Consider the following 26,048-nt stretch of genomic DNA (forward strand, 5'->3'; position numbering starts at 1 on the left):
GTCACTTAACTTCTCGGTGCCTCAGTTACCTCATCTGTAAAATGGGGATGAAGACTGTAAGCCCCACGTAGGACAACCTGATTCCCCTGTGTCTACCCCAGCGCTTAGAACAGTGCTCGGCACATAGTAAGCGCTTAACAAATACCAACATTATTATTATAATGACAACAACAAGTGGCATTTCTTAAAGCACTGACCACCGAGGTGGATTCAATACAGTTGGGTCAGATGATTCCATGCATGTGCTCGGCACATAGTAAGCGCTTAACAAATGCCATTATTATTATTATTATTATTATTATGTGCTTACTATGTGTCCAGAACTGTTGAAAGCGCTGGGGTAGATACAAGCTAATCAGGTTGGACACAGTCCCTGTCCCACATGGGGCTCACAATCTTAATCCCCATTTTACAGATGAGGTAACTGAGGCCCAGAGAAGTTAAGCAATGTGCCCAAGGTCACAGAGCAGACAAGTGGCGGAGCCAGGACTAGAACCCAGGTCCCACTGATTCCTACCTTCTTGATTAGATTGTAAGCTCTTCCAAAGCAGGGGCCTTACCTTCTACTTCTATTGTATGCTCTCTCTAGACTGTGAGCTTGTTGTGGGCAGCAAATGTGTCTCTTTGTCACTGTATTTTACTCTCCCAAGCACCTAGTACAGTGCTCGGCACACAGTTGGAGCTCAATAAATACGAACGAATGAATGAATGAATGGACTAGTACAGTGGTCAGCACACAGGAGGTAGTCAGTAAATAGTGATGGTGATGATCCCAGTGGCTTAGATGAATTCCAACATATTGTTTTCCCCACCCAGCATTAGCATTTATTCTATTAAACACCTACTGAGATTTGTAGCCCTTGCTGTGCTGCTGAACAGAGCTAAGCTGGAGTCGAATTAGTGAACAGCTTCATAGTCCCTGAAGGCCTTGAAACGGCGGGTAGTTCTCTGACAAGTCAAGAGGGGAGAATTTCCGAGTGAAGCGGATTGAATATGCTACTGCTCTCCTCTTCGTTTTTCAGGCCATCTGCCTCTTGGGGTTTTAACATAAACAGTTTTTATGGCACTTAAAATGGATTTTCTATTTGTATTCAGTGGCTTCTGAAAATTCTGTCTTTCTTTCTGAGGGAACTTTGGTGATGGTCAGAGGACCCAGATCTTTGAAAGGTTCCTCCCAGGGACAAAAGGATTTAAAATAAATCGATCCTGTTCTACTTTAAACTCTCATGAAGTTGAACTATACTGAGGATCATAAACTGAGTGGGAGAATTGTGCTAGATTTCAGTTCAACAACAACAAGAAAGGAATGAATACACCCTGTGTCCTTGTAAGATTTTCTGGCCATGAAGAAAACTCAAAATGTTGTAATTTTTAGTACAAAGTAGTTTTTGAAACATAAAAAGTTTTACATGCCCCTAGTTCTAATGATTTACTCTCCACAAAATGCTGGCATCAATATTTTTTTTTATCAAACTCCAAGGATGTTTCTGATGGTTGGAAAAAAGACTTTAACAAGTTAGGATACCGATGCAGGATATGAAATGACAGATTTGGAAATGGGTTCAAATTTTTAAAAGTAAATAAAGGCTGGAAAACAATACGACAACTCAGTTACTTGCAAGTTGTCTTCTCCGAGGGAAGTCTAGTTTCCTCTTTGCTATTTTTCTTCAATTTTGGTTTCCATTTTCAAAACTGTACTCAGCCTAGATTTCTCTCTAAATCTGTTAAATCTGCCAAGAAATGAAAACACGGTTAAAAAAAGAATGCTGTCCAAACAAAGAGAAGGTGCAGGATTAATTGTGCATATCACTATCTGTAGAGTTTGAAAGAAAATTGAATAAATAAGACTAAGACACACAAACAAGACTCTTCTGTTTACTGCTTAAAATAAGTTAAAGGGGATGTAAGGGCACCCTTCTCTGAAGTGGAATAAAATTATGAAAACAATTTGCATTTGAAAATGGAACATCAATTCCTACTGTTCTCCTATAACTAGGGGGCCATTGATGGCACTCATGAGGACCAAATATCCCTTCGCTGATCAGGAAGTCCCAGTGGGAAGGGGCACTGCTTCTGAGTCACATGACTTGGTCGCAGGAGCCTAGGGCAGAGCACTCATTCATTCAATCGTTTTTATCGAGCGTTTACTGTGTGCAGAGCACTGTACTAAGCGCTTGGAAACTACCATTCAGCAACAAATGGAGACAATCCCTACCCAACAACGGACTCACAGTCAAAACCGAGGGGTTAAAATGAAAACACTGGTTACGTTCTTGGCAAAACCCCGGTTGCGGAAAACTCACATAATAGGCGAGTGCATACGCGCGCCTATTTTTTCTATCACCACGTCGCGTGCTTTCCAAATAGACACAGCTCATCAGAAAAACATTCCCTAATTCCATCATGAATCAATAATCATAGTTATTGGGCGCTTACTGTGTGCAGAGCACTGTAATGAGCCCTTGGGGAGTATAGTATAACAGAGTCGGGAGACACGCTCCCTTCCCACAAGGAGCTGACAGTCTAGAGGGGGAGCTAGACATTAATAGAAATAAAGAAATTAAAGATAGGTACCTAAGTGCTATTCAAGGATGACACAGAAGGGAGTGGGAAAAGAGGAAATGAGGGCGTAGTCGGGGAAGGTCTTTTGGAGGAGATGTGCCTTCAGTAAGGCTTTGAAGGTGGAGAGAGTGATCATCTGTCAGATATGAAGAGGGAGGAGGTCCCAGGCCAGAGGTAGGACGTGGGCAGGAGGTTCCTGGCGAGACGGATGAGATGGAGGTACGGTGAGAAGGTTAGTAATCTAACAGCGTCTATTCAAAACATGTAATGAAAACACACGCTGGGAAAGAATAAGGTGCACTCTGAATTCATGAATGAATGAATTCATTCCGTCATAGACTTGCGAGAAGCAGCAGCAGCTAAAACTCATTTCTGTACCTAGGCATTTCACAAGAAAAAGTGACTAAACAGTGATTTAGCAGAACAGTAAGCTTAGAGTAATAATAATCATGTTATTCATTAAGCACTTACTATGTGCCAAGCACTGTACTAAGCTCTGGGGTGCACACACGGTGATCAAGTAAAACCCAGTCCCCGTCCTGCATGGGACTCACAGCCTAAGAAGGAGGGAGAACAGGTATGCAATCCCCATTTCACAGACGAAGAAACAGAGGCAAAGAGAAAAGAAGGGACTTGGCCAAGGTCACACAACAGGCAAGTGGTGTGGCTGAGTTTAGAACTCAGGTCTTTCTGATTCCTGGATCTGTGCTCTATCCACTAGGCTACGCTGCTTTGTCCTAAGAGATAAGGTGCATCATGGCACACGATTCTCCTGCTAATCCAAGGGAGACGATGTGGCTATAATAGGGAAAGGCCCACATGCACAGATATTTGCAATGAGAAAACAAGAACTTTGTTTTCCCTAGAGAACATGTCTATAACAGGCAACTTTATTTAACACAATCCCGAAAAAAGCTCATGCCCTTTTTTTATGGTATTTGTTAAGCGCTTACTGCATTTCCAACGTCCTCTCAGGGTCGCACCTGGAGAGTCTCCAGTACCCTACCAGACTCGACTACAGGAGGAAGAGTCAAGCAGAGGCCTACCCATTCCATTCCTAGCTTGGGCAAGGCAATCTGCAACAAGTCAAAACTACCCTGTGCTGGGCAGCAGAGGCACAGGAGAGAGTCGAGGGAGGAGACTCGAGTTGACTGCGCAGAAGGAGGCGGTGGTACACCGCTTCTGGATCTTTACCAAGAAAACTCTATGGAACCACTACCGGAATGATTGCAGATGGAGGTGGGGTGTTTTGGGAGAGATGTGTCCGTGGTGTCACTATGGGTTGGAGACGACTCGACAGCATAAGACGAGACAAGACATTTCAAACGCTGTTCTAAATGCTGGGGTAGATACAAGTTAATTAGGTTGGACACAGTCCCTGTCCCTCATGGGGCTCACAGTCACACCCTCTAGACTGTAAACTCGTTGTGGGCAGGGCTTGTGTCTGTTTATTGTTATATTGTACTCTCCCAAGCACTTAGTACAGTGCTCTGCACACAGTACTCAGTAAATACGATTGAATGAATGAGTAAATTTGAGGGAGAACAGGACTGAGTCACAGAGAAGTTAAGTCACTTGCCCAAGTTCACACAACAAGCAATTGGCAGAGGCGGGATTAGAACCACGTCTTCTGACTCCCGGGCCCGTGGTCTTTCCACTAGACCATGCTGCTCCTTCACTTTGTAATGTCCTAAATTCATTCATTCAGATGTATTTATTGAGCGCTTACTGTGTGCAGAGCACTGTACTAACCACTTGGGAGAGTACGATATAACAATAAACAGACACATTCCCTGTCCACAACGAGCTAACAGGCTAGAGGGGGAGACAGACATGAATATAAATTGAGTTAATAAACAATGAGAAGCAGGATGGCCTAGTGGATAGAGCAAGGAACAAGAGAGTCAGAAGGACCTGGGTTCTAGTCCCAGTTCCGCCACTTGTCTGCTGCAGGACTTTGGGCCAGTCGCTTAACTTCACTGTGCCTCAGTTCCCTACGTTCAGCTGGATTACTCTGTATCTACCTCTGTCCTTAGTAGAGTGCCTGGCTCATAGAAAGCGCTTAACAAATACCATTTAAAAAAATACAAAACCCCCCAAAACAATGTAGTTTATATATAGTTCCTACACAGCAAATAAACTTTGGAAAAATGAGTCCTCCCAACTTTGTTGGCCTGTGCTTGCATTTCACAGGATTTCCTGGCAATTTTCATTGGGCAAACCTGAAAGAATGAATTTATTTCTATAGCAAATATCCCTGGAACTTTCCCCACATATCATATGGAAAGAAAAAAAAATTCAACACGACGGGCCCAAAACACTCATTTTGTAAATGTGCCTCCTGAAACCTGGAACTGAGTCTAAAATAAAATGCGTATTTTAAAAAAGATAGCTGTGGTATGGGTTACTGAAACACTGATATTCTGTCTTAGGCAAAAAAGTAGCTACTGGAGACCTCAAAATTTTCAAGGTTACGCAAATGTCACATGGCTTCATGTCTTTCTCTAATATAAAGGTAGTCAGTGGATAAGTTAAAATAATAGTGTTCAACCCCTCAGAAGACAGACCGTAAAATGTACTTGCCAGAGAAGCAGCGTGGCTTAGTAGAGAAGCAGCGTGGCTTAGTGGAAAGAGCACGGGCTTGGGAGTCAGAGGATGTGGTTTCTAATCCCGGCTCAGCCGCTTGTCTGCTGTTATGACCTTGGGCAAGGCACTTAACTTCTCTGTGCCTCAGTTACCTCATCTGTAAAATGGGTATCAAGGCTGTGAGCCCCACTTGGGATTACCTAGTATCTACCCCAGCGCTTAGAACAGTGCTTGGCACATAGTAAGCGCTTAACAAATACCATAATTATTATTATTATTGACCTCTTACGTGCTATATAAAGCATTTCCTTCTCACCGGCCAGGTCTGGACAGGGTGAGTAGATTTTTCTAGTGCAAATTCCTTTCACGGCAATGACCTGCACAGAACAAACTGTATGGTCAGCATCACTCCAACATTGGCAAGTGAGACCCATGAAGACAGAGAGACAGTATGGCCTAGTGGAAAGAGCAGAGGCCTGAGATTCAAAGGACCTGGGTTCATTCATTCATTCTCATTTACTGAGCGCTTACTGTGTGCAGAGCATTGCACTAAGTCCTTGGAAAGCACAATTCAGCACTCTGCCACTTGCCTGCTGTATGACCTTGGGTAAGCTACTTAAACTCTCTGTGTCTCAGTTTCCTTATCTGTTAAATGGGGATTCAATACTTGTTTTTTCTCCTGCTTAAACTGTGAGCCCCATGTGGGACAGGGACTGTGTCTGACCTGCTTGTATTGTAGTTACCCCACTGACTGCACATAGTATCATCCATCATCAATATCATTTATTATCAGTCAATCATATTTACTGAGCGCTTACTATGTGCAGAGCACTCCAATAATAATGGTGGCATTTGTTAAGCACTTACTATGTGCAAAGCACTGTTCTAAGAGCTGGGGAGGATACAAGGTGATCAGGTTATCTCACGTGGGGCTCACAGTCTTAATGCCCATTTTACAGATGAGGTAACTGAGGCACAGAGAAGTGAAGTGACTTGCCCCAAGTCACCCAGCTGAGAAGCGGCAAAGCCGGGATTTGAACCCATGACCTCTGACTCCCCAGCCCGTGCTCTTTCCACTGAGCCACGACGCTTGGGAGACCACAACACAACAGCTGGCAGACACATTCCCTGCCCATAACAAGCTTACAGTATAGAGGGAGAGAGAGACATTAATAGGAAGAACTTAAATACCATGATTATTCAAGTGCTTCTGAAGTGATTGCTTTGTGCTCATAGTATGCTCCTGAAATTAAGAAACCTACTTGAGTGACATGCTGCATTGAATTCCCACCCCCTTCTGCCATAAGGTGTGTTTTCATTACACGACTTGCTTAGAACATGAGAGGATTAGGGGTCCTTCCCACATCCCGAGTCTGTTTCGGTAAAACACGACCCACAAGTTGGTGCAAGGAGCTGTGGGCAGGGAATGCATCTGTTTATTGTTGCATCGTGCTCTCCGAAGCGCTCAGTACAGTGCTCCACACCCAGTAAGTGCTCAGTAAATACGATTGACTGACTGAAGAGGCAGTCAATCATCAAGCAGCGGTGCTGTTATGCTTCCGAGCCTCTACCTCAGTCTTCAAAGCATGGAGGTGCCCCGATATCTTATGGGTCTTTGTTTGGTTGCAACTTTTCAATACTGTATATGGTGACCGAGAGTCGTAAAAGTCATCCCGCTAGCGGGGGACGTGACAATAAAAAAAAAAAAAGATACTTGTGAAGCTCTATGCGCCAAGCACTGTTCAAAGCGCGGGGGTAGATAAAAGTTAATCAGGTTGGGCAGAGTACCTATCCCACATGGGGCTTACACTCTTAATCCCCATTTTACAGATGAGGTAATTGAGGCCCGGAGAAATGAAGTGACTTAACCAAGGTCACACAACAGACACGCGGCAGAGCCGGGATCAGAACCCAGGTCCATGTGACTCCCAGGCCTGTGCTCTAACCACCAGCATAGGCATGGACGTTGAAAACGACCGTCTCGGTTTTATCTTCGAACCATTTGAAGCTGAAGAGGAAGGTGAGGAAAAGGGGGCGAACCTGCCCATCTCCCCCTCTGGACCGTCAGCTCGTTGTGGGCAGGGAACGCGTTTACCAACTCTGTTCTGTTGTCCTCTCCCAAGCAACTAGTAACAGTGCTTTGCACACAGTAAAACGCTCAATAAATCCCATGGATTAACTGGGAAACGGGGAAAAGAGGCACGTGTGAGACCCATTCATTCCCCTCAAAACAATGGTTACCATAACACTCTGGTGGTTCAGGATGACAATCCCCTTTGCATTTGTGACCAGTTTCTTTGTGCGGTGGCCAGTTGGGTGGAACGGCCATTTGTTCCTGAATATTGGGTCTCCTCCATCCCGTCACGGGGGCACATCTTCTTCACCATCCTTAGCCTGGAGTGATGGGGAGGAAAGATGATATTATAGCAGAGGATGGGTTACTTAATCAATACCTTGAGGGGCATAAACTGTTCTTTCAAATATTCATTCATTCACTGAATAGCATTTATTGAGTGCATACTTTGTGTAAAGCATTCGTTCATCAAATCGTATTTATAGAAAAGCAGCGTGGCTCAGTGGAAAGAGCCTGGGCTTCGGAGTCAGAGGTCATGGGTTCGACTCCCGGCTCTGCCACTTGTCAGCTGTGTGACTGTGGGCAAGTCACTTCACTTCTCTGTGCCTCAGTTACCTCATCTGGAAAATGGAGATAAATTGTGAGCCTCACGTGGGACAACCTGATTACCCTGTATGTACCCCAGCGCTTAGAACAGTGCTCTGCACATAGTAAGCGCTTAACAAATGCCAACGTTATTACTGAGTGCTTACTGGATGCAAAGCATTCATTCACTTATTCGATGGCATCTGAGCGCTCACTGTGTGCAAAGCATTCATTTATTCGATCCTATTTATTGAGCGTTGTTGGGTGCGAAACATTCATTCATCGAATCGTATTTATCGAGCGCTTACTGTGCGCAAAGCATTCATTCAAGCCTATTTATTGAGCGCTTACGGGGGTGCCGAGCATTCATTCATTCAGGGAAATGAATTTGAGCGCTTACGGGGTGCCCAGCATTCACCGAATCGTATTTATCGAGCGCTTACTGGGTGCCAAGCATTCATTCGATCCTATTTACTGAGCGCTTCCCGGGTGCAGAGCATTCATTCATTCGGTCGCATCTATCGAGCGCTTACGGGCCACAGAGCGTTCATTCATCCAACCGTATCAATCGAGCGCTTCCTGGGTGCCAAGCCCTGTGCTACGCGGTTGGGAGAGTGGCGCCGGAACCTCACGCCGAGCCCGACGAGGGAGCATCACCCGGATCCTATTGTTGGCGCTAAATCGCTGCGGGGAGACGCCCCCTAAACGAGACGGAACGGGTTCCTGAGAAGGGAAAAGCCCCTCGGGCCGAAGGGATGGGGGGGCTGGGGGGCTGGGGGGCGGGGAGGGAGATACCTTCCCCCCCTCCCACCCCCGGCCCGGCGAGCGGCGGCCCGTTGGGCTCCTCCTCCGGGGCGGAGGACGCCCTGACGACTGCGGCGCGCGGCGAGAGAGAGAGCGAGCGCGCGCGGCGAGAGAGAGAGCGAGCGCGAGCGAGAGAGAGAGAGAGAGCGAGCGAGCGAGCGCGAGGAGGGGGGCGGGGCAAGAGCCCTGCGCTCCAGTCCAATATGGCGAGTGGCAGCGGCGGGGCCGGGGCCGGGGGCCGCGGGCTGACCGGCGCCCGTTGGGGCCGCTCGGGGTCCGCCGCGCAGGAGAAGCTCCCCGTTCATGTAAGTGGAGGAGTCCCGGGCGTCCCCCCCGCCTAATTCCCTCTCCCCTCCCTCCCCCGAACAACCTTTGCCTGCTGTGGACTCTGTCGCCCCTCCCCCCCGGCCGAGCCAGTCTCGCCCTCTTCTCCCCCCCCCCCCTTTCCCCACCCTGATGCACCTCAGGCCAATCGTCGCCTGGTTTCTGCCCCTCCGACCCCTCGTCGCCCACTCTTTTTAGCCCCCCTCAGGGTCCCGCCCCTCCCCCCCGCCCCTCGGGCTGTAGTTGGACTCCCTGCCCCCTCCCAGGTCTAGGATCTCTTTAACGTTTCCCCCTCCCGGTCTCCTCCCCCTAACCTGTTCCGTCATTCCACACCCCCCCCCATCCCACCTCGGGCCTCCCCCACCCCTTTGGCCCCTCCCTCATACCTTCTTCTCCCCTCCCCTCTGGCCCTCCTCCCCGCCCCCCCCCCCCCCACGAAGCCACTCTTGATCTCGCCCCCTGTTCCCAGCCTCCAAACAGTCCCACTTCTCTCTAGGTGGAGGATGCCCTCTCCTATCTGGACCAGGTGAAGATCCGGTTTGGCAGCGATCCGGCCACCTACAATGGCTTCCTGGAAATCATGAAAGAGTTCAAGAGCCAAAGGTAATGCTGGGGAGGGGATCGTAGATCGGGCGCAATCACCTGGTTGGAAGTTTCCAAGCTTAGGACAACTCCTTAGAACCAAGAGCTCTTCTCCAGCCTCCTCTTCCTCCCCTGCCCTTCTCCTTCCCACCCCCACCCACCAGTTCCTGAAGAGTGGTGAAGCTCCCAGGCTGGAAGTATTTCCCCATCATCCTTTCCCACGGGAGTTAAGCAGTGTTTGTTTTTAAAAAAACCCACTTTAAGGTTGGGGAGGAATGTGTGAGTGGGGGGTGGGGGGCACTACCAAAATTTGTGTATCCTAAGGCCGGAGTAAGTTCTATCGGATCGATTGCCTTTGTATCCTTGGTGGTGAACACCAAGCGTCCTAAATGTCAGCACAGATAACTGTAACTCCCGTGACTGGCAGCGCTTTATTCTCCCCTACTTCTTGGGAGTTGCCAGCCACCAAAAACTCACCCCGGATTTACAGTATCGGGATAGTGGCGCTACGGTGTAAACATTAGGCGACCTCAGTGACAAGAGCACGTACCCAAATCCTAACAGTTTGGTTAAGTCATTAGTGAGTAATGACCTGAGCGCTTGCTTTACGGTGTGCAGAGCGCGGGGTGGATGCGAGATGAGTAGATCCAACGTGGGTCTGCCTCACGGGGGCTTCGATCTAGGTGAAGGAGGACAGACGTCAAAAAGAAGAAGAAATTTGCCCCAGGAGAAACGTTTTAAAACTGCCCCCGGTGTGGAAGTGGGCAGTCCCTCCGTGGTGTTTGGGAGTTTGGAAGGCATTGAAATAATTCACCGCCGGTACTGGCTTTTAATTCTCGCTTCTTTAAAGCCTTAACGGTTTCTTCTTGGTTCTAGCATTGATACTCCCGGAGTCATTAGGCGTGTGTCTCAACTATTTCATGAGCATCCTGACCTCATCGTGGGATTCAACGCTTTCCTTCCTCTGGGCTACAGAATAGAGATCCCAAAGAATGGCAAACTGAACGTCCAGTCGTCAGTGGCAAATCAGGTAGGTTACAAATGGAGTGATTTATCTGTACCCCAAACTCTGTGCGTGTGTTTCTAAGTAGGAGAAAGTGTCTCTTTCCATTGTACCTAAGATGATTTGCCTTGATTGCAATTTGGAACACATTTTTCAAGAGATGCTAATCAGTTTTAGTTCACTGTAAAATAGATTGAAACACCCACACAGCCCCGCAGTCTGAAAACAATCAGTTTTGAGAATATAAATCATGGCTGGATGTCTTGGTTAGTATCTTACATCCAGTGGCATCAATATTCAGTGTTTGTCTGGACTTTATACTCAATCATCTGGAAATATCGCCATCACCCTCCTCTCCACCAGTGCTTCTAAATTCATTTTGTGTGTTCCTTCGTTCCCTCTCTGGCTTTGTACTCCGGTGCCTTTTACCTCTCTTGTTGTATCTTTTGGTCTTCTCATTTTCCCGGATCATTTTTCTTTCCCTCCGTCTCTTGTTGCCGTAATCCTTTGGCTCTCTGTGTGCTCCTCGACTTTTCTGTTATTTATTTATTTATTTTGGTATTTGTTAAAGTGCTTACAAAGTGCCAGGCACCGTACTAAGCACTAGGCCACATACAAGCCAGTTGGGTTGGACGCAGTCCATGTCCCACATGGGGTGCTCAGTCTTAATCCCCATTTTATAGATTGGGTAACTGAGGCACAGAGAAGTGAAGCGACTTGCTGAGCGTCATACAGCAGACTAGGGGAGGAGTGGGATTAGAACCCAGGTTCTATGTTATTTTAACTGACGGCCTCTCTTTCTCCCACCCTTCTGTCTTTCTTCCCCTCCATCTTTCAGCCTTTTCCTGTTCCCTTCTCTTCCCTCCCTCCTTCCATATTCTCCATGTTTTTCTCCCACCCTTTCCCTCCTTTTATCTTTCTCTCTTAACAGTTAAAAACAATTTTAAATAGGAAAGGTCACCCCAACAGCTACGGGAAATAATCAAATTTTGGGGCTTCCCCTGTTTAGAGCTCCAAATATACAATCGATCAGTGACATTTATGGAGCACTTACTGTATGCAGAGCACTGTACTAAGCGCTTGGGAGAGTACGCCATAACAGAGTTGGGAGATCCTCTCCCTGTCCACCTGTATGTTTGATCTTTACATTCTTGCCCATTTTGTCTCAGCAAGTATAGAAATAACGTCACTATCAGCAACTGAAAAGCCATTTTACTATTATTACTGTCTTATTAGGTTTCCGAAAATGTAATTGTTGTTCAGACACAGTCCCTGCCCTTAGGCCTTATGGTTTTGAGTTCATAGAGACAATTGCTGCCCTATTTTTATGTGGTTCCCTCTTGTTTGATTTCATTAGATCTCTGAGACTCTCTTAAAACCTTTTGCGATCTTTACCATCTCTACATATGGCGGCGTGGTAAAAGTTTGTGGCGTTTTCCAATAATTGGTTTGGCCGTCTCCTAAAGTACAAAAAGGAGTGCAGAGAGTCAGTCGTAGTTATTGAGCGTGTACTGTGTGCAGAGCACTGTACTGAGCACTTGGGAGACTACAGCATGATACTATAACAGACACGTTCCCTGCCCATAATGAACTTAAGAGTCTAGAGAGTTACAAGGATGAGCGATTCAGATTTTTGTTTCAAGCAGAGTGGTGATTTGAGTTTTCCTAGTAGAGAAACCACATTTATTATGTAGAATAAAAAGATCAGTCATTTTTTTAGGTATCATTTTTGTAGAAAGCTGTTTTCTCAGTTTCTCGCAAGAAACCCAGAAGCATGTAGATGATGCTGTTCCGTGTTTCACACGCACAAACAGAACCACTTTATCCAGTCAGAATTTAGCGTCCTTGAAAATGAAACAGTCTCCGCTGGATTAATCTCATGAGAAATTAAGGAGTGAAACCGGCGGAGGTCACCAACTATATATTTGTGAACAAAATGTGTAGGGAATCAGGGACAGGAAGTTAAGTGAGTACTGTGTGATCTGTGAATATTACAATTAATCTGGATTCATAGCTGGGTTTTGGCAAGAAACACTGTCTTGATTTCAGAAATGAGATTTATCTTTAATAGTTGCAAGCTGCCTCAATCAGGAGCTGCACAGCTAACTGGAGTAGTTGAGTTAAGGTTGGCTAACTTTAGTCTGAAAAGAATGTAGATTTATTTACTACTAAAGCCTTATATTCTTCCTGCGCCCTGACATTAAAATAGATAAGGTTGGTACCATTTTCTTCTTCCGCATTTGCGGGGCAGGGAATAAACTGGGTAGCTTTCAGACTGTATAAGCGTAGCGATATCACCCTTCTAAGCGAAACCCCTTAAGACAGTCGGTCAGTCGAATTTATTGAACACTTACCGTGTGCAGAGCACTGCACTAAGCCCTTGGGAGAGTACAGTACAACAATATAACAGACGCATTCTCTGCCCACAATGCGCTCCCAGTCTAGAGGTGCTATGTACACAGTAAGCACTCAATAAATACCATTGATTGATAACAGCAAATTGCTGTCCGATTGGCTGAAAAGGAATCGGAGAGATCAGCGGTCAGCGACTTATTAAAATAACCTTTACTGAATACTGGGACAGCCAGGAGTGTTCATCATCAATGGACTTTATTGAGCGCTTACTATTGCAGAGCACTGTACTATGCGCTTGGGAGAGTACGAGACAACAGAGTTGGCAGAAAGGTTCCCTGCGCCCGTGAGGAGAAAAATTGATTTTTTTCCCTGAGAGCTCAAGTTGCAGGACCTATTTTAAATATACGGGCTTCCTCTGTTTTGCTGTCAAAGGGTTTATTTGAAAATATTGTTAAATAGTTTTTCAGATGGTAGGTATGTGCAAATGAAATGTCTCAATTCTTTGAGTCATTGCAGTGAGCTGTTATAATGAGAAATATTGCTGTGTCCATTGTTCCATCATTCTCTATTTCTTGTGATTGCTTTTACTGATTTTTTCCAACTTCACCGTTTGGAAATAGTGTCAGCAAGTCAGACTTATTAAACGAATTAGCTGGTTGACTGGTCTAACTACCTGGGAGTTTCTGCTAGTACAACCTTTCCAGATGCTCAGATCACGCAGATAAGCAGAACAGTCCTATTTTCATTGAAAACATTGCTCTTCTCTTTCCAGAGGAGGATCATTTGGAAATATTAAAGACGACGAGCACCATGAACTCACAGCCAAAATGGCAGGCATGTTCCCATTTAAAGTCTGAGCCACCTCTTAATGAGATAAATGAACCGCATTCTTGCATTAATATAGACTTAATGGGTATCATGGATTTCTCCAATTTCGTATCTTTGTATAGACTATTACTGAGTACAGGTGCTGATTAGGTTGATTAGGAGTTAATGTTGTCAAGCAGTAGGTATCAGAGTTATTATTATTATGGCACTTGTTAGGCACTCACTATATGCCAAGCACCATTCTAAGCGTTGGGGTAGATACAAGGTAATCCAGTTGGTTACAGTCCCTGTCCCACATGGGGCTCACAGTCTCAATGTATATGCTTGGTTGAGTCACTTTAGTGTCACTGTTACTGTGGGTAATGTCAGATACGTCATTCAGTAGTTTTGGTTATTTTTTCCTCCTAAGTTTTCCCTAAAAAAAAAAACAACAAAAGCCCCAAAAACCTTTTTTTTTTTTAAATTAGGTTTCATCTGTTTTAATGCATGAATTACCCACTAGTATTTTATTGCTAGGTGTCTTCAGATTCTGTTCCAAATACCTTGCCCGGTAGTGGATTATTGTTGCATTATTGCCAGGAGAATTCTCATAACCACAATGACTGTTCAGAAGACTTCAAGCAACAGCTTCCATACAAAGAAGACAAGCCTCAGATGCCCTTAGAATCTGATTCTGTGGAATTCAACAATGCTATAAGCTATGTGAATAAGATTAAAACCCGTTTTCTTGACCATCCAGAAATCTACAGATCATTTTTAGAAATACTACACACTTACCAGGTAAGATCCTCAGACTCAGAATTCTTATGTGGGTATTTAAACTGGCATTGACAAGCCTTGTGTGTAAATGTAGTTCGAGTGTGGTTTTAGGCACGTAATATCAATAATGGAAAGAAGTCTTTGATAACTTGAAACTCCAACCAGATCCAGATTTTCTCCATCTTGTAGCCAGACAAGACCCCGAAAATCTGGGTAGCCTTATTTCTCTGTGCAGAAAGCAGCTGTTGAAAACCAGCACTGATAGATTTATGTTTTGAGTAATGTATCCTACCCTTTTGGAGTGCTGTATTGTTGCGTTTTGTTTTCTCATTGGGTTGGAAGCGTATCTGAGTAAGTCCGGCTAAAACTGTAACTCCAAAGGAGTGTCTTGTCTTTACTTTGCAACAAACAAGACAAAGAGAATCTAGGTAGCCTTATTTCTCCGTGTGGGAAAGCAGCTGTTGAAAACTAGCAGTGAGAGATTATATTTTTTGAGTAATGTTTCCCACCCTTTGTCAAAGCAATTTGTAGCAATTTGTTCTTTCATTGGGGCGATAGCGTATCTGAGCAAGTCTAAGTGAAACGGCAACTCAGAAGGTATATCTTGTCTTTTCAGCCTCACAGCCGATACATGGTAAATCCAGTTGACTGATCAGATAGTAGCAATTTTCCCAGGGACTCTATATATGTAATTTTGTAAAATGTTTAGTTTCCTCTCCGAAAAGCGAACGCTGAGTTATTGTCATTTTCCCACGTCCTTCAAGTAGAACTCTCTGCACAGGGTAAGGTGACGCAAGCCTAACCCTGACATTTGTTACTTTGGCCATGCCCGACCTGACTTTGGGGAAGGAGGATGAGGAGGGGGAATTTACTTGCATGGGATGTAGCCCACGCGCCCAGGGAATCCCTGTGAGTTGCTGGGATTTGCTAGTCACAGTGGATTTCTGCGCATGTGCAGTGACATGACAATCACTGGACTTGCTCGGCCCACTGTTGCGTTTTGGCTTAAGAGGACTCAAGATGGCCCGAGTGCCGCCCGCTTTTTGGTGAGCTGAGACAGGTCCAGGCCTCAGGGGAGGCACTTTTCTCCAGTCCTCCCCAGATTTCTCTCCGTTCTGTCAGAGAGCAGTTCAGAACTCTTCCGGACCTTAGAGTCCTCCGAAAGGTTTGCTAGGTGCCAAGATTTTCCATATCCTTTCCCTGGAGGCAACATGCGTTGCCAGCGTGGCACAGTCGGATCCCTCTCTAGTGGTATATTGCGGTAAGCCGTGAACAATTTTCTGTCTTCTCCCCATCCTTGCCCCCAATTTGATGCTTGACTCCAGCAGGTTACATCTTCCCTTCCTTTGTGCTAACAAAGACTCATCTCTTCCTTCCCTGTCAATCGATAGAAGGAGCAGCTGAACACTAAAGGTCGGCCTTTCCGTGGCATGTCAGAGGAGGAGGTGTTTACTGAAGTAGCTAATCTCTTCAGAGGCCAAGAGGATCTTCTTTCTGAATTTGGACAGTTCCTTCCAGAGGCTAAAAGATCTCTGGTACGTACGCAGTCGGAGACTAAACTTTCTCAGAAATATCCTCAAAGTCCTGCGGGTTAGGAACGGTGGCGGCGTCGAGGCTGCCGTGTGGAAATCCATTCTGTTCTCCAACTGTCCAGAAATTGGGCACTCGAGATGTGGTTATTTCTCTTGGACAGTGGATTTCCAGCGGAGGGTCAGGAGAGGGAGGAATGGAGGAAGGGATAAGCAGTTTTTGGTATGCCTCTTGTTCTGTGAGCGGAGAAGATGAGATCCTTGCCTACAGGGAGCTTGCAGCTTAAAGGCAGTCGGTTATAGCTAAACCTGTAAGGCGCTTTCTTGTCCAGAAAAACGCCTGGCGTGAAAATAGTCCCAACTAAGGAATCAGCTCCTGGAAATAGTCTGTGGGTTCTAACAGGCTGGCACCAACTCGTTCGGTGTTCTGGGTTTTCTGCTCTGAAAGGATTAATCGCTTTGGCAGGGACCGTTAAAAGGTTGCTGTTTGCAGAAATGCATTAAATGCTGGGTGTTACAGTGAAGCCGTGCTAGAGACGAGCTCTTTTTAGGTGGTAGTAATTATTTAAGCCGGCTTATGGTATGGTCTCGGCATTTTGGGTGGTCCTTTTTCACTTCTCACAGACTGGTCTCTTCCGTGACAGCTGTTGTCTAACATTGCCCCCTGGCTGAGAAGTTGAGAGGAAGCTGGTGTCTCTGTTTGGCGTCTCTTCCACATTCATTCTTGGTAATTGATAAAAGGTTTCGGGGGAAAAAAAAACCCATGGAAAAATGCTGAGGTTTGGCTTAATGAATGGTTCCATGACATGCTTTCTTGGTACTGCCAAAGCAATACCAAGATGGAGGGCTTTCGTATGGAAACTCAAAAGTGGATTTTTAATAATTTTTTTTTTTAGGAGTACAGTAGCTTTGACATTTTCTGTGGATCGTGCCTCGAAAATGAAAACTAATCATCTAAGTGTTACGCGTTTGCTCCCAAATTGGAAAATGGGTCTTTTTAGTGGGTGAAGTCACTGACCTAATACCCTTTAGGAGTGAGCCTGAATGTGGTACCTCTAGGTTTCTTTAGCTTAAAACCTCCAATAATGCTCGTTCCTTTCAGTTCACAGGGAATGGGCCTTGCGAAATGAACAGCCTCCAGAAAAGTGAGCATGAAAAGAACATGGACCACACTAAAAAACGATCTAGGCCCCTACTCCTGCGTCCTGTTACTGGGCCAGCCAAGGTAGCTATCTGGAAGCTCTATCTTAGCCCAGGTTTGAAAGGGTTGTCTTGAGAGAACTGCCCTTATCGTTCTTGATATTTTAAAAAGAAGAGGAGGGACAGAGTTATGGTCGTGTTCAATTTTAGACTCTACAAAGGGCTTTTGACAAAATAGTTGGAGTCAGGTAGCAGCTTCCTCCATCGCTTTTACTCCCAGCCAAGCAACCCCCAGCAAAACCTGATTCATTCTTTACTGAGCCCCACTGCTGTATAGTGATGATTTGTGGACTTTTCCTGAGATGGCAGATATAATTATCAGTTTGTGTGGCTCATCCAGTGATCAATTTGGTTAAAGCAGGCTCTTTGAAACAAGCCTTATTTCAAAAGACTGAGCGGTAGCTTGGCCTAGTGGAAAGAGCACGGGCCCAGAAGTCCGAGGACCTGGGTTCTAATCCTGGTTCTGCCAGTTGCCTGCTGTGTGTGCCCTTGGGCAAGCCACTCAACTTCTCTGGCCCTCAGTTTTCTCCTCTATAAAATGGGGATTCTATACCTGTTGTCCTTCCCACTTAGACTTGGAAACCACCCTTCCCCCCCCCCGTGTGGGTCAGGGACTGTGTCCAACCTGATGAACTTGCATCTGTCCCAGCGCTTAGAACAGGCTTGACACATAGTAAGCACTTAACTAAGACAATCATAATAATAAGAAGACTATCATATTAAAAGTGCAAAACCTTTTAACAGAAGAAGATGAAACTTCGAGGTACCAAAGATCTGTCAGTGGCAACAGTGGGAAAATATGGAACATTGCAAGAGTTTTCTTTCTTTGACAAGGTCAGTGATTTTCCTCTCTTGTTTTTTAAAATATTGTTCTCTTCCTTTGTCCAGCTGTGCTTAACTCTGTTGTACTCTCCCAAGCACAGTACAATATGCTTACGGAGTAAGTGCTCAGTAAATACCCCTGATAGATTGACCGTGCCTCCCTACGTCCCGGTGGTTTTCAAGATAAAGAGCTTCTGAGAAACTAATATTTTCCCCAAAGTTGATTTTATAAATGTGTACTGTCTCCTTTCTTAAGGGTTCTGACTGGAAATAGCTAGCCCAAATACTGTTCTACTAGTTTTAAAGTTTCCTTCTTTCTCGGATCTGTTTCAAACACCTATGCTTGTGTACAGTCTCTAGAGAGGAGAGTTTGGGGATGGACATTTGCAAATAAGCTTCCTTTGATTTGAACAGGTACGCAGGGTGCTGAAGAGCCAAGAGGTGTATGAGAACTTTCTTCGTTGTATTGCTCTCTTCAATCAGGAGTTGGTATCTGGCTCAGAACTCTTACAGCTAGTCACTCCCTTCTTAGGGTAAGATAATAACTCCCCTTCCTTTGTGTCTTTTTTTTTTTAAGGCAGGGAGAATCACTAAAGCTGCATTTTCTGCCACCATGTACTATAATTTGAGAGGGCTGAGATTCAAAGCCTTTTCTTCATTTCATCCTGAGGTAGATTGTAAGTTCCTCGAGGTCAGGGACCAGGCTTTCTACTTTTATTGTATTCTTCCAAGCATCTAGTACAGCACTCTGCACCCAGTAGGCCCTCCAGAAATAATGATCGTGAGGTAGACGATAGGTGGTAAATGAGAAGGAAAACCTTTTAGTCTCCCGCATCTTCCAGAATGGGCCCAACAGAAATTCAGAGGCAGCTTTAAGGAGTCCAGAGCTGGAGATTTTAATGTTATATAGGTGAGTGGCAGCTGAGAAATAGTCAAAGGAATAGTTAGCTGACTGCATTGTTTTCTGTTTCTTTAAGAAGAGAAAGTATTGGTTCCCCCCAGATTTAGTTGATGCTAATTTCCACAGAGTTTTTGAGCTGCTCCTGCCACATTCTGGAATAAAACGATTGTGGTTCTTAGCCTCCTGTTCACAGGTACAGAAGAAAAGGTCAGAACAGTAGCGACGACAGCTATTGTTAGTCCTAGCTAAGGGAAGAGAGCTTTGTAGAGATTGAAAAAATAGTCACCGACCAGTATATTGAAAGCTACTCCGTTAGGTTGTAAGCTCCTCAGGGGCAGCAATTATGATGTCTGCGCATATAATAATAATAATAATTGCATTTGTTAAGCGCTTACTATGTGTCAAGCAATGTTCTAAGCGCTAGGGTAGATACAAACACCTTATATGGTTCTCTGCACCCAGTAGGTGCTCAACAAACACAGTAGTAATGTCAACTGGCTGAGGAACCATAATGATTGACTTAGTTCCGTCCAGTTCTTAGCCATGGAAATGTTGCTGACCCTATGGAATAAGTTAAGAAAACGAACCAGCAAAATGAGGACCTAGGCTGGGCAGATCTCTTGGCGGCCTTCGTCTAGCAGCAAGTTTGTTAGATTTGGGAATCAGACTGATGAAATTTTGGGAGAGGATTTTTATGTGGCAGTTGTTCGACAGGGTCCCATTCTAGTATTGCCGGTCCCTTAAAATAGTGCCTTAATTGTTATCCCTGTGTAGCTAACCCACATGATGTAAAAGTTTAGGAGTGTACAGAGCTCTTTAGCAGGGCCCTGATTATCTGGACTCACTGTATTGCCTTTGCTTTCTGAAGAAAATTTCCAGAACTCTTTGCACAGTTCAAATCTTTTCTGGGAGTAAAAGAGTTGTCATTTGCGCCACCCATGAATGATAGATCTGCCGATGGGATTGGTCGGGAAATCGACTATGCGTCTTGCAAGCGCATAGGATCAAGTTATCGGGCGCTCCCCAAAACTTACCAACAGCCGAAGTGCAGTGGAAGGACAGCCATTTGCAAGGAGGTACTTGTTCTCACTGGGGTTGCTCCTACTTTAAAAAGAAAGGCTAGTCTTTGTGCTTGGGCAGTGTGACTTAAAGGGTGGGGCTCACCTCAGCCTTTTCGGTCACAAAAACACCACCGATACATGACCCTCACCTTCACTGGTGTTTTTCGTGGTACAAAGGACAGCTATATCAGCTTTAAGGCACTCAGTCAGCACACCTCCTCCTACCTCATCTCGCTGATTTCCTACTACAACCCAGCCCACACACTTCACTCCTCTAGCGCCAGCCTACTCACTGTACCTCGATCTCGTCTGTTTCGCCGTTGACCCCTTGCCCGCATTCCTCTCTCTGGCCTGGAACTGCCTCCCCTTGCAAATCCGACAGACCACCACTCTCCCCACCTTCAGAGCCCTCCAAAAATTACATCCCCTCCAAGAGGCCTTCCCTGACTTCATTTCCCCATCCCGCCCTCCCCCTTAGGTCACTTACGTGCTCAGATCTGTACCCCTTAAGCAACTAGATGGTCACCCCACAGCACTATGTACATAGCTGCACAATCTGCCATTTCCCTCCTCTGTAATTGATTTTAGAGTCTGTCCCTCCTTTCAGACTGTAAGCTCCTTGTGGGTAGAGAACATGTCTACCAATGGTATTGTATTGTTCTTTCCCAAGCGATGTGTGCTCTGTACACAGTAAGTGCTCGATACAATTGATATACGAATATAAATATAAAAAATAAGCAAATACACATCTAGATACATTTATATTTATATGTTTATGTTATACTATTTGTATATTTATATAAATTTGGATTTCTATAAATAGAAAATAAATAATAGACCCATAGCCTTCCCTAAAATTTTAGGAGGCAGATGTGTGGCAAATGTGATTTTGGGGGCCCAAGTTTGGAAGGGCAAAGCAGTGTTTAATGTAGTATCTCCTTTCTGTTTTAGGTGTTGAATGATACCTGGGTCTCCTTTCCATCCTGGTCTGAAGACTCTACATTTGTCAGCTCCAAAAAAACCCCCTACGAGGAGCAGTTGCATCGCTGCGAGGATGAACGGTTTGAGGTACTTCTGCGCTGAACATTTTGAGATTTTGTAAAAAAAATCACGATTCTTTGGTCACTCAGCAGCTACTTTGATACCATTTTAGCTTGAATGTGTTCAGGATCCCTGGAGTCTTTCTTTTAGGGAGCTGATGTACGATCTTAGGAAGAACATAAGAAATTGACATTACTGGATCAGAGCAATGGTTCCTCCAGCCCACTAATCTATTTCAACTTGACGTCCACCCAAAAGGATGGGAACGTACCGTCTAACCTTCCAAACTTTTTCTCTTCTATATCCCTAACTTTCCTTCTAGTAACTCACTCTGGGCCCCCCATCCTTGAATTTATGCAAATCTCTTGAACCTACTGATTTTTTTTCCCCTGCCTGCACAACTTCCTGTGGTAACAAATTCCATATGCTTCCCATCTGCTGTGTGAAGACGTGTCATCTTGTTTGTTTTTAACCCACTCCCCTCAAGCTTCAGCGGGCATCCCCTCATCCTGCTGCTGTGGGATTTGGTGAACGAGTTTCCGTACACCTTCTTCACATTCTTCCCAATTTGGGGGACTTCATTCATTCTCAGCCTGTGACTTTCCAGACTGAAGAGTCCTAACTCTTTGGGTCTGTCCTCCATAAGATAGCTTCTCCATTCCCTCGATCATCTCGGCTGCCATTCTCTGGATTGTCTCTGGTTCGGTGACGTTTTTAAAATGCGTGACCAAGTATTCTAGCTACCATGGTTTTATATGGCGGCAGATAATTCCGTTCTGTTTTATATCCTGTTCCTGGTGATGCTCAGTGTGGCCTTTTTAGATGTTGCTGCCCTTTGGACCGGTGATTTTCAAAAGTAGTTAACAGTGATTCTGAGATCTTTCCTGCGTCATAACTAGGGTTGCCCCTGGCAGCACGTGAAGATCCCAGATGGGCCTATGCAGACCTGGAAGTAAGAGATGGCACATTCCATTATGGGCATTTTGCAGTGCTATGTAATGAAATCATGTGGAACCTTTTAGTGGAAATCTGCAGAACCCTATGGGGGCCTCTAAGGCCACCCCTCCCTCAGCCCCCCACCTTCCTCCAGGTCCCTGTAAATGGGCACCACTTCTGTAGGAGGAAGTGGATTTGGAGGAGTTTGGGGCCTCTAAGTGCCATCCTTAAACTGAAAACTAGACTGTCTGGTATAAAACCTGATGAATGACCGCTCTACTTGTAGCCTATATCTGTGAGCCCCATCATCCTGTCGTCGTAATCTGCATTATTTTTCCCTAGGTGCAGTATCTTGCACTTGTTCACAATGAAGTTATTTTTCATCCTACTCAGTTTTATGAGGTTGTCCTGGAGTGTATTCCCATCTCCATGACATGTCACCCCTCCAGAAGAGCTTCGCTTCACCCGCAGAGTTCAAATTTTACTGTACGCCGCTTCTTCCAAATCATTTATGAAGATGTTAAACAGAATCAACCCCAGCGCTGCTAACCTTCACTATTTACACTTCTCCCTCTTAAAATATGGGCCTCTAGCCTCTCCCTGTTTCCTCTCTTTAAGCCAGTTTTCTCTCTGATTCCCTCCAATTCCAGGATTACTCAGTTTTTTAAAGCCTTTGGTGTGGCGCTCTTGAAGATCTAAATATATTCTGTCTAATGGTTCTCCCTGTCTATGTGCTTGTTGGCCCCTTTAAAGAACCCAATATGTTTGTGAGGCCTGATTTCCTTCTACAGAAACCGCATCATTTTTCTCCCAACAGATGGTGTTTTTCAAAGTGCTTATGATCCTAAATTTAATTATCAATTCTACTAATTTGCCAGGTAAAGCAATGTGACTCATTAGTCTATAGTTCCCAGAATCACCTCTGGAAGCTTTTGATAGATGAGAGTTCCATTGGCAGTCTTACCAGTCCTTTGAGACAGTGGCCGTTTGTAATGATAGGCTGCACAGACTTGGCAGGAGGTCTGCAACTTCCCCTCTAAATTTGGACAGAAGTCTCAAACGGATACCATCTGGTTTTGGTGGTTTGTTTATCAATTTGGTCCAAGACATCTAGGGTGGTCGTCATAGCTCGATTCATTTGCTCTGACCTTTTTCCTCCACAAAGAAACAATTTTGGTGTGGGAACCTCTCTAACATCTTCCTCAGGAGAGATGGAACTGAACAGGTCATTGAGCCTCTCAACCATCCTCTTTTCATTCCTGAGTCTGCACTTTTTGCCCCATGATCCTCAAGTGGCCTCACTGACTTTTTTGCTGGCTTCTTGTTTTTGATATATTTGAGGAATTTTTTATCATTGGTTTTGGCATTCCTTACTCCCTTTCGGCATGACCAGCTACTTTTTATGGATTTTCCCGTTGCCCTTGCCAAAGAAGCTTTCCATTTTTGAAAGGATAACTCCCCCCACACCATGACTTCCTTTAACCTTGCCAGTAAGCCCTGCAGGGATTCTTTTTGGTCACCTGTTTGTTTTTTTGTTTTTTGGGTGTTTTTTTTTGTGTATGTGGTTTTGTTTTTTTGTGGCACAGATTTTCCCTGAGTCTCTAAATGTTGTGTTTTTAATGGCTTTCAGGTTGGTAATGAATCACTTTTTTTTAAGTTACCTATTTCAGCTTTTCCTCCAACTTCTGTGATGTGCATTTTTCATAGTTTCCTTTCCTAAAATTAAATATCCGTGTGGTTGGGTTTTTTTTGTTTTCCCATCTCTCCCCAAGCAAAATGTTAAATTTTTTAGAGTTGTGGTCACCATGGCAGAGTGGCTCTCCCACATACCACATGTACTAGATGTTGCCCATCACTCAGAATTCAGTCCAGCACATTATCCTTCCTGGTCAATTCTAAGAATAGCTGTTCCAGAAGAGCCATTTATCCTATCCCCAGACCTCTACGTCTTATCCCGGTGATCCAACCTATCTATCTTTCATCTGGGGGAGGGGACCGTGTCTTCTACTTGTTTGTATCCTCAGCTGAAAACTGGGCGATAACCACGGCAGACAGACGTCCGTGACGAGCTGCAAGCAAGACAGAAACGGCTCCTTTTGAGCAGAAGTTTCGAGAGGATCGTGAGACAAAGAGACAAAATGAAAACAGCGCTAAGCGCTGCAGATAAACTTGATAGCACAACAGAAGACAGTGTGTGTTTGTGTGGCTGTGGATGTGGATGGGTGTGGGGAGGATGCAGTCAGGATCTTGAGCCCTGCATTGGTCTTTCCAGTTACTCGCATCATGATAGGTGACTTGCCACATCAGTGGTGTCTCTGAGTGTGAAAAACCGGTTCTCCGATAACTTGGGGGTTGTAATTCTTGCAGAAACCCATGTTCAGGAAAATTCAAGCTATAGTACTCATGCCTTCTGGCACCAAATCATTTTTCCCAGACACTTGTGGCCTGCTATATTCCAAACAGGCTCAGGTTGTCAGAAGATTGCTTAATTCCCTAATGGCATCTGAGCAAAAAAAAAAACCACAACCAAAACCCAAACCTAGTGACAGTGTGTTTGGAAAGAACTGAGCATGCGTATTTAGACTGTGCTTCCAAGTGCCTAATTCACTGCTCTTCTTGCAGTAGCCATTCAATAAATTCTATGCTGGTGACATATGGATAATTGAAGTCTCCCACTACTACTGCCTATCCTGTTCTTTCAGCTTCCCCAGTTTTATATAACTCCCAATAACTTTCCTCATCTTGGTCATGTGGTCTATAGAACACTCTCGTTAGGAGGTTTTCTTGTTGAATTGAGAATTTCTCTCAAGGGTTTCCTTGAGAAGGTTTCCTCTTCTTGTCTGCTGTGTGACCTTGGGCAAGTCAGTTAATTTTTTGGGCCTCGGTTACCTCATCTGTAAAATGGGGATTAAATCCTGCTCTCAGACTGTGATTCCCTTGGGGAGCAGGGACTGTGTCCAATCTGATTATCTTGGATCTACCGCAGGACTTAGTACCGTGCGTGGCACATAACAAGCACTTAACAAGCATCATAATTATTATGGCAAGGTCATCACTAGCCCTTAAGCATTCCCATTTGCTTGCTTTAGTCATTTGGAAGGCAATGTGAATTAATTGCACTGCAACTATTTTTAATTGACAGCGCTTCATTTCTTCCCCTTAGAATGGCCACACATTCAGCGTTCAGCTTCGGGAGGTTACCTCTGAGGGAGATTTTTGCAATTGGTGCCTGTCTCTTCCCTGCTAAGCTCCAAAATTATCTTACCGTATATATTCTCTCAGGCTGAGTCCTCCGGCAGACATTCAGCCAATAAACGCCAGAGGATTTTCTAGGTCCTAATGTTCTTTATTTTAGGCTCTGAGTGGTCAAACGTTTCCCGTAAGCCTGCATTTTTTTTTTTTGTCGATAAGTCAGAGGGAACAAACCTGATGTGTTCTAGACTCCTGCTGCTCATCTCTAAATGGCTTCTACCCCAAAGAGCAGCCTTTGGTGGTAAGACATCAGAAAGTATTAGCTTGTGAAACCGACTTGGACTTTGAAGGAAGCATACAAGGGACAGAAGATTGATGTAGTTTTCTGTTTTTCATAACTTTAACGTACGATGAAATCGCTGCCACCTAGGCTACTCTGAGTTAGGCAAGGTACTTGCAAAAAGGATGCACTTGGCGACTCGTGGGTGGTCTTCATCCTTTTGAATCTTCAGTGAGGCTTGAGTGTGATCTCCAAAACTCATCACAGAGTTAGGACTCTTGCTTTCTGCCTGCTGATTTCTTCCTGTTTTAATTTCAATAGTTAGATGTTGTCTTGGAGACCAATCTGGCCACAATTCGCGTGTTGGAGAGTGTTCAGAAAAAGCTCTCCCGAATGTCTCCTGAGGATCAGGAGAAATTCCGATTGGACGATTGCCTGGGAGGAACATCTGAAGTGATCCAGCGGAGAGCAATCTACCGCATTTATGGGGACAAGGCTACAGAGATCATTGAGAGTCTTAAGAAAAACCCGGTTACTGCAGTTCCTGTTGTGCTGAAAAGGTATCATCTATAATAATAATAGTAATAATAATAATGACGATGATATTTAAAATGTTTACTGTGT

At 44.9% G+C, this 26,048-nt stretch overlaps 1 protein-coding gene and 1 long non-coding RNA gene across 5 annotated transcripts in view; one reads left to right on the forward strand and one right to left on the reverse strand.

Annotated features, from left to right (window-relative positions):
- Positions 1–1,333: 1,333 nt before the first annotated feature.
- On the reverse strand, positions 1,334–8,566 carry LOC103170967. Its single transcript, XR_486513.4, has 3 exons — positions 8,341–8,566; positions 7,390–7,542; positions 1,334–1,730 (listed from the first exon to the last, which is right to left on the reverse strand). It is a non-coding gene; the product is annotated as an uncharacterized LOC103170967 (long non-coding RNA).
- A 233-nt stretch (positions 8,567–8,799) lies between these two features.
- Positions 8,800–26,048, forward strand: part of SIN3B (SIN3 transcription regulator family member B) — a 30,290-nt gene continuing 13,041 nt past the window's right edge. For 3 of the 4 annotated variants that reach the window (XM_007670875.4, XM_007670876.4, XM_007670877.4), the window contains exons 1-11: positions 8,800–8,916; positions 9,432–9,538; positions 10,394–10,547; positions 14,220–14,483; positions 15,854–15,997; positions 17,094–17,216; positions 17,936–18,025; positions 18,428–18,546; positions 19,783–19,990; positions 20,927–21,043; positions 25,746–25,984. In XM_007670875.4, coding sequence (XP_007669065.1) covers positions 8,815–8,916; positions 9,432–9,538; positions 10,394–10,547; positions 14,220–14,483; positions 15,854–15,997; positions 17,094–17,216; positions 17,936–18,025; positions 18,428–18,546; positions 19,783–19,990; positions 20,927–21,043; positions 25,746–25,984 — 1,667 coding nt within the window. In that variant the 5' untranslated portion in view covers positions 8,800–8,814. The remainder of the gene's footprint in view (positions 8,917–9,431; positions 9,539–10,393; positions 10,548–14,219; positions 14,484–15,853; positions 15,998–17,093; positions 17,217–17,935; positions 18,026–18,427; positions 18,547–19,782; positions 19,991–20,926; positions 21,044–25,745; positions 25,985–26,048) is intronic. The other variant, XM_001511568.5, reaches the window with a different exon arrangement.

The sequence above is a fragment of the Ornithorhynchus anatinus genome, chromosome X1, assembly GCF_004115215.2.
Source record: "Ornithorhynchus anatinus isolate Pmale09 chromosome X1, mOrnAna1.pri.v4, whole genome shotgun sequence".
Lineage (NCBI taxonomy): Eukaryota > Metazoa > Chordata > Mammalia > Monotremata > Ornithorhynchidae > Ornithorhynchus > Ornithorhynchus anatinus.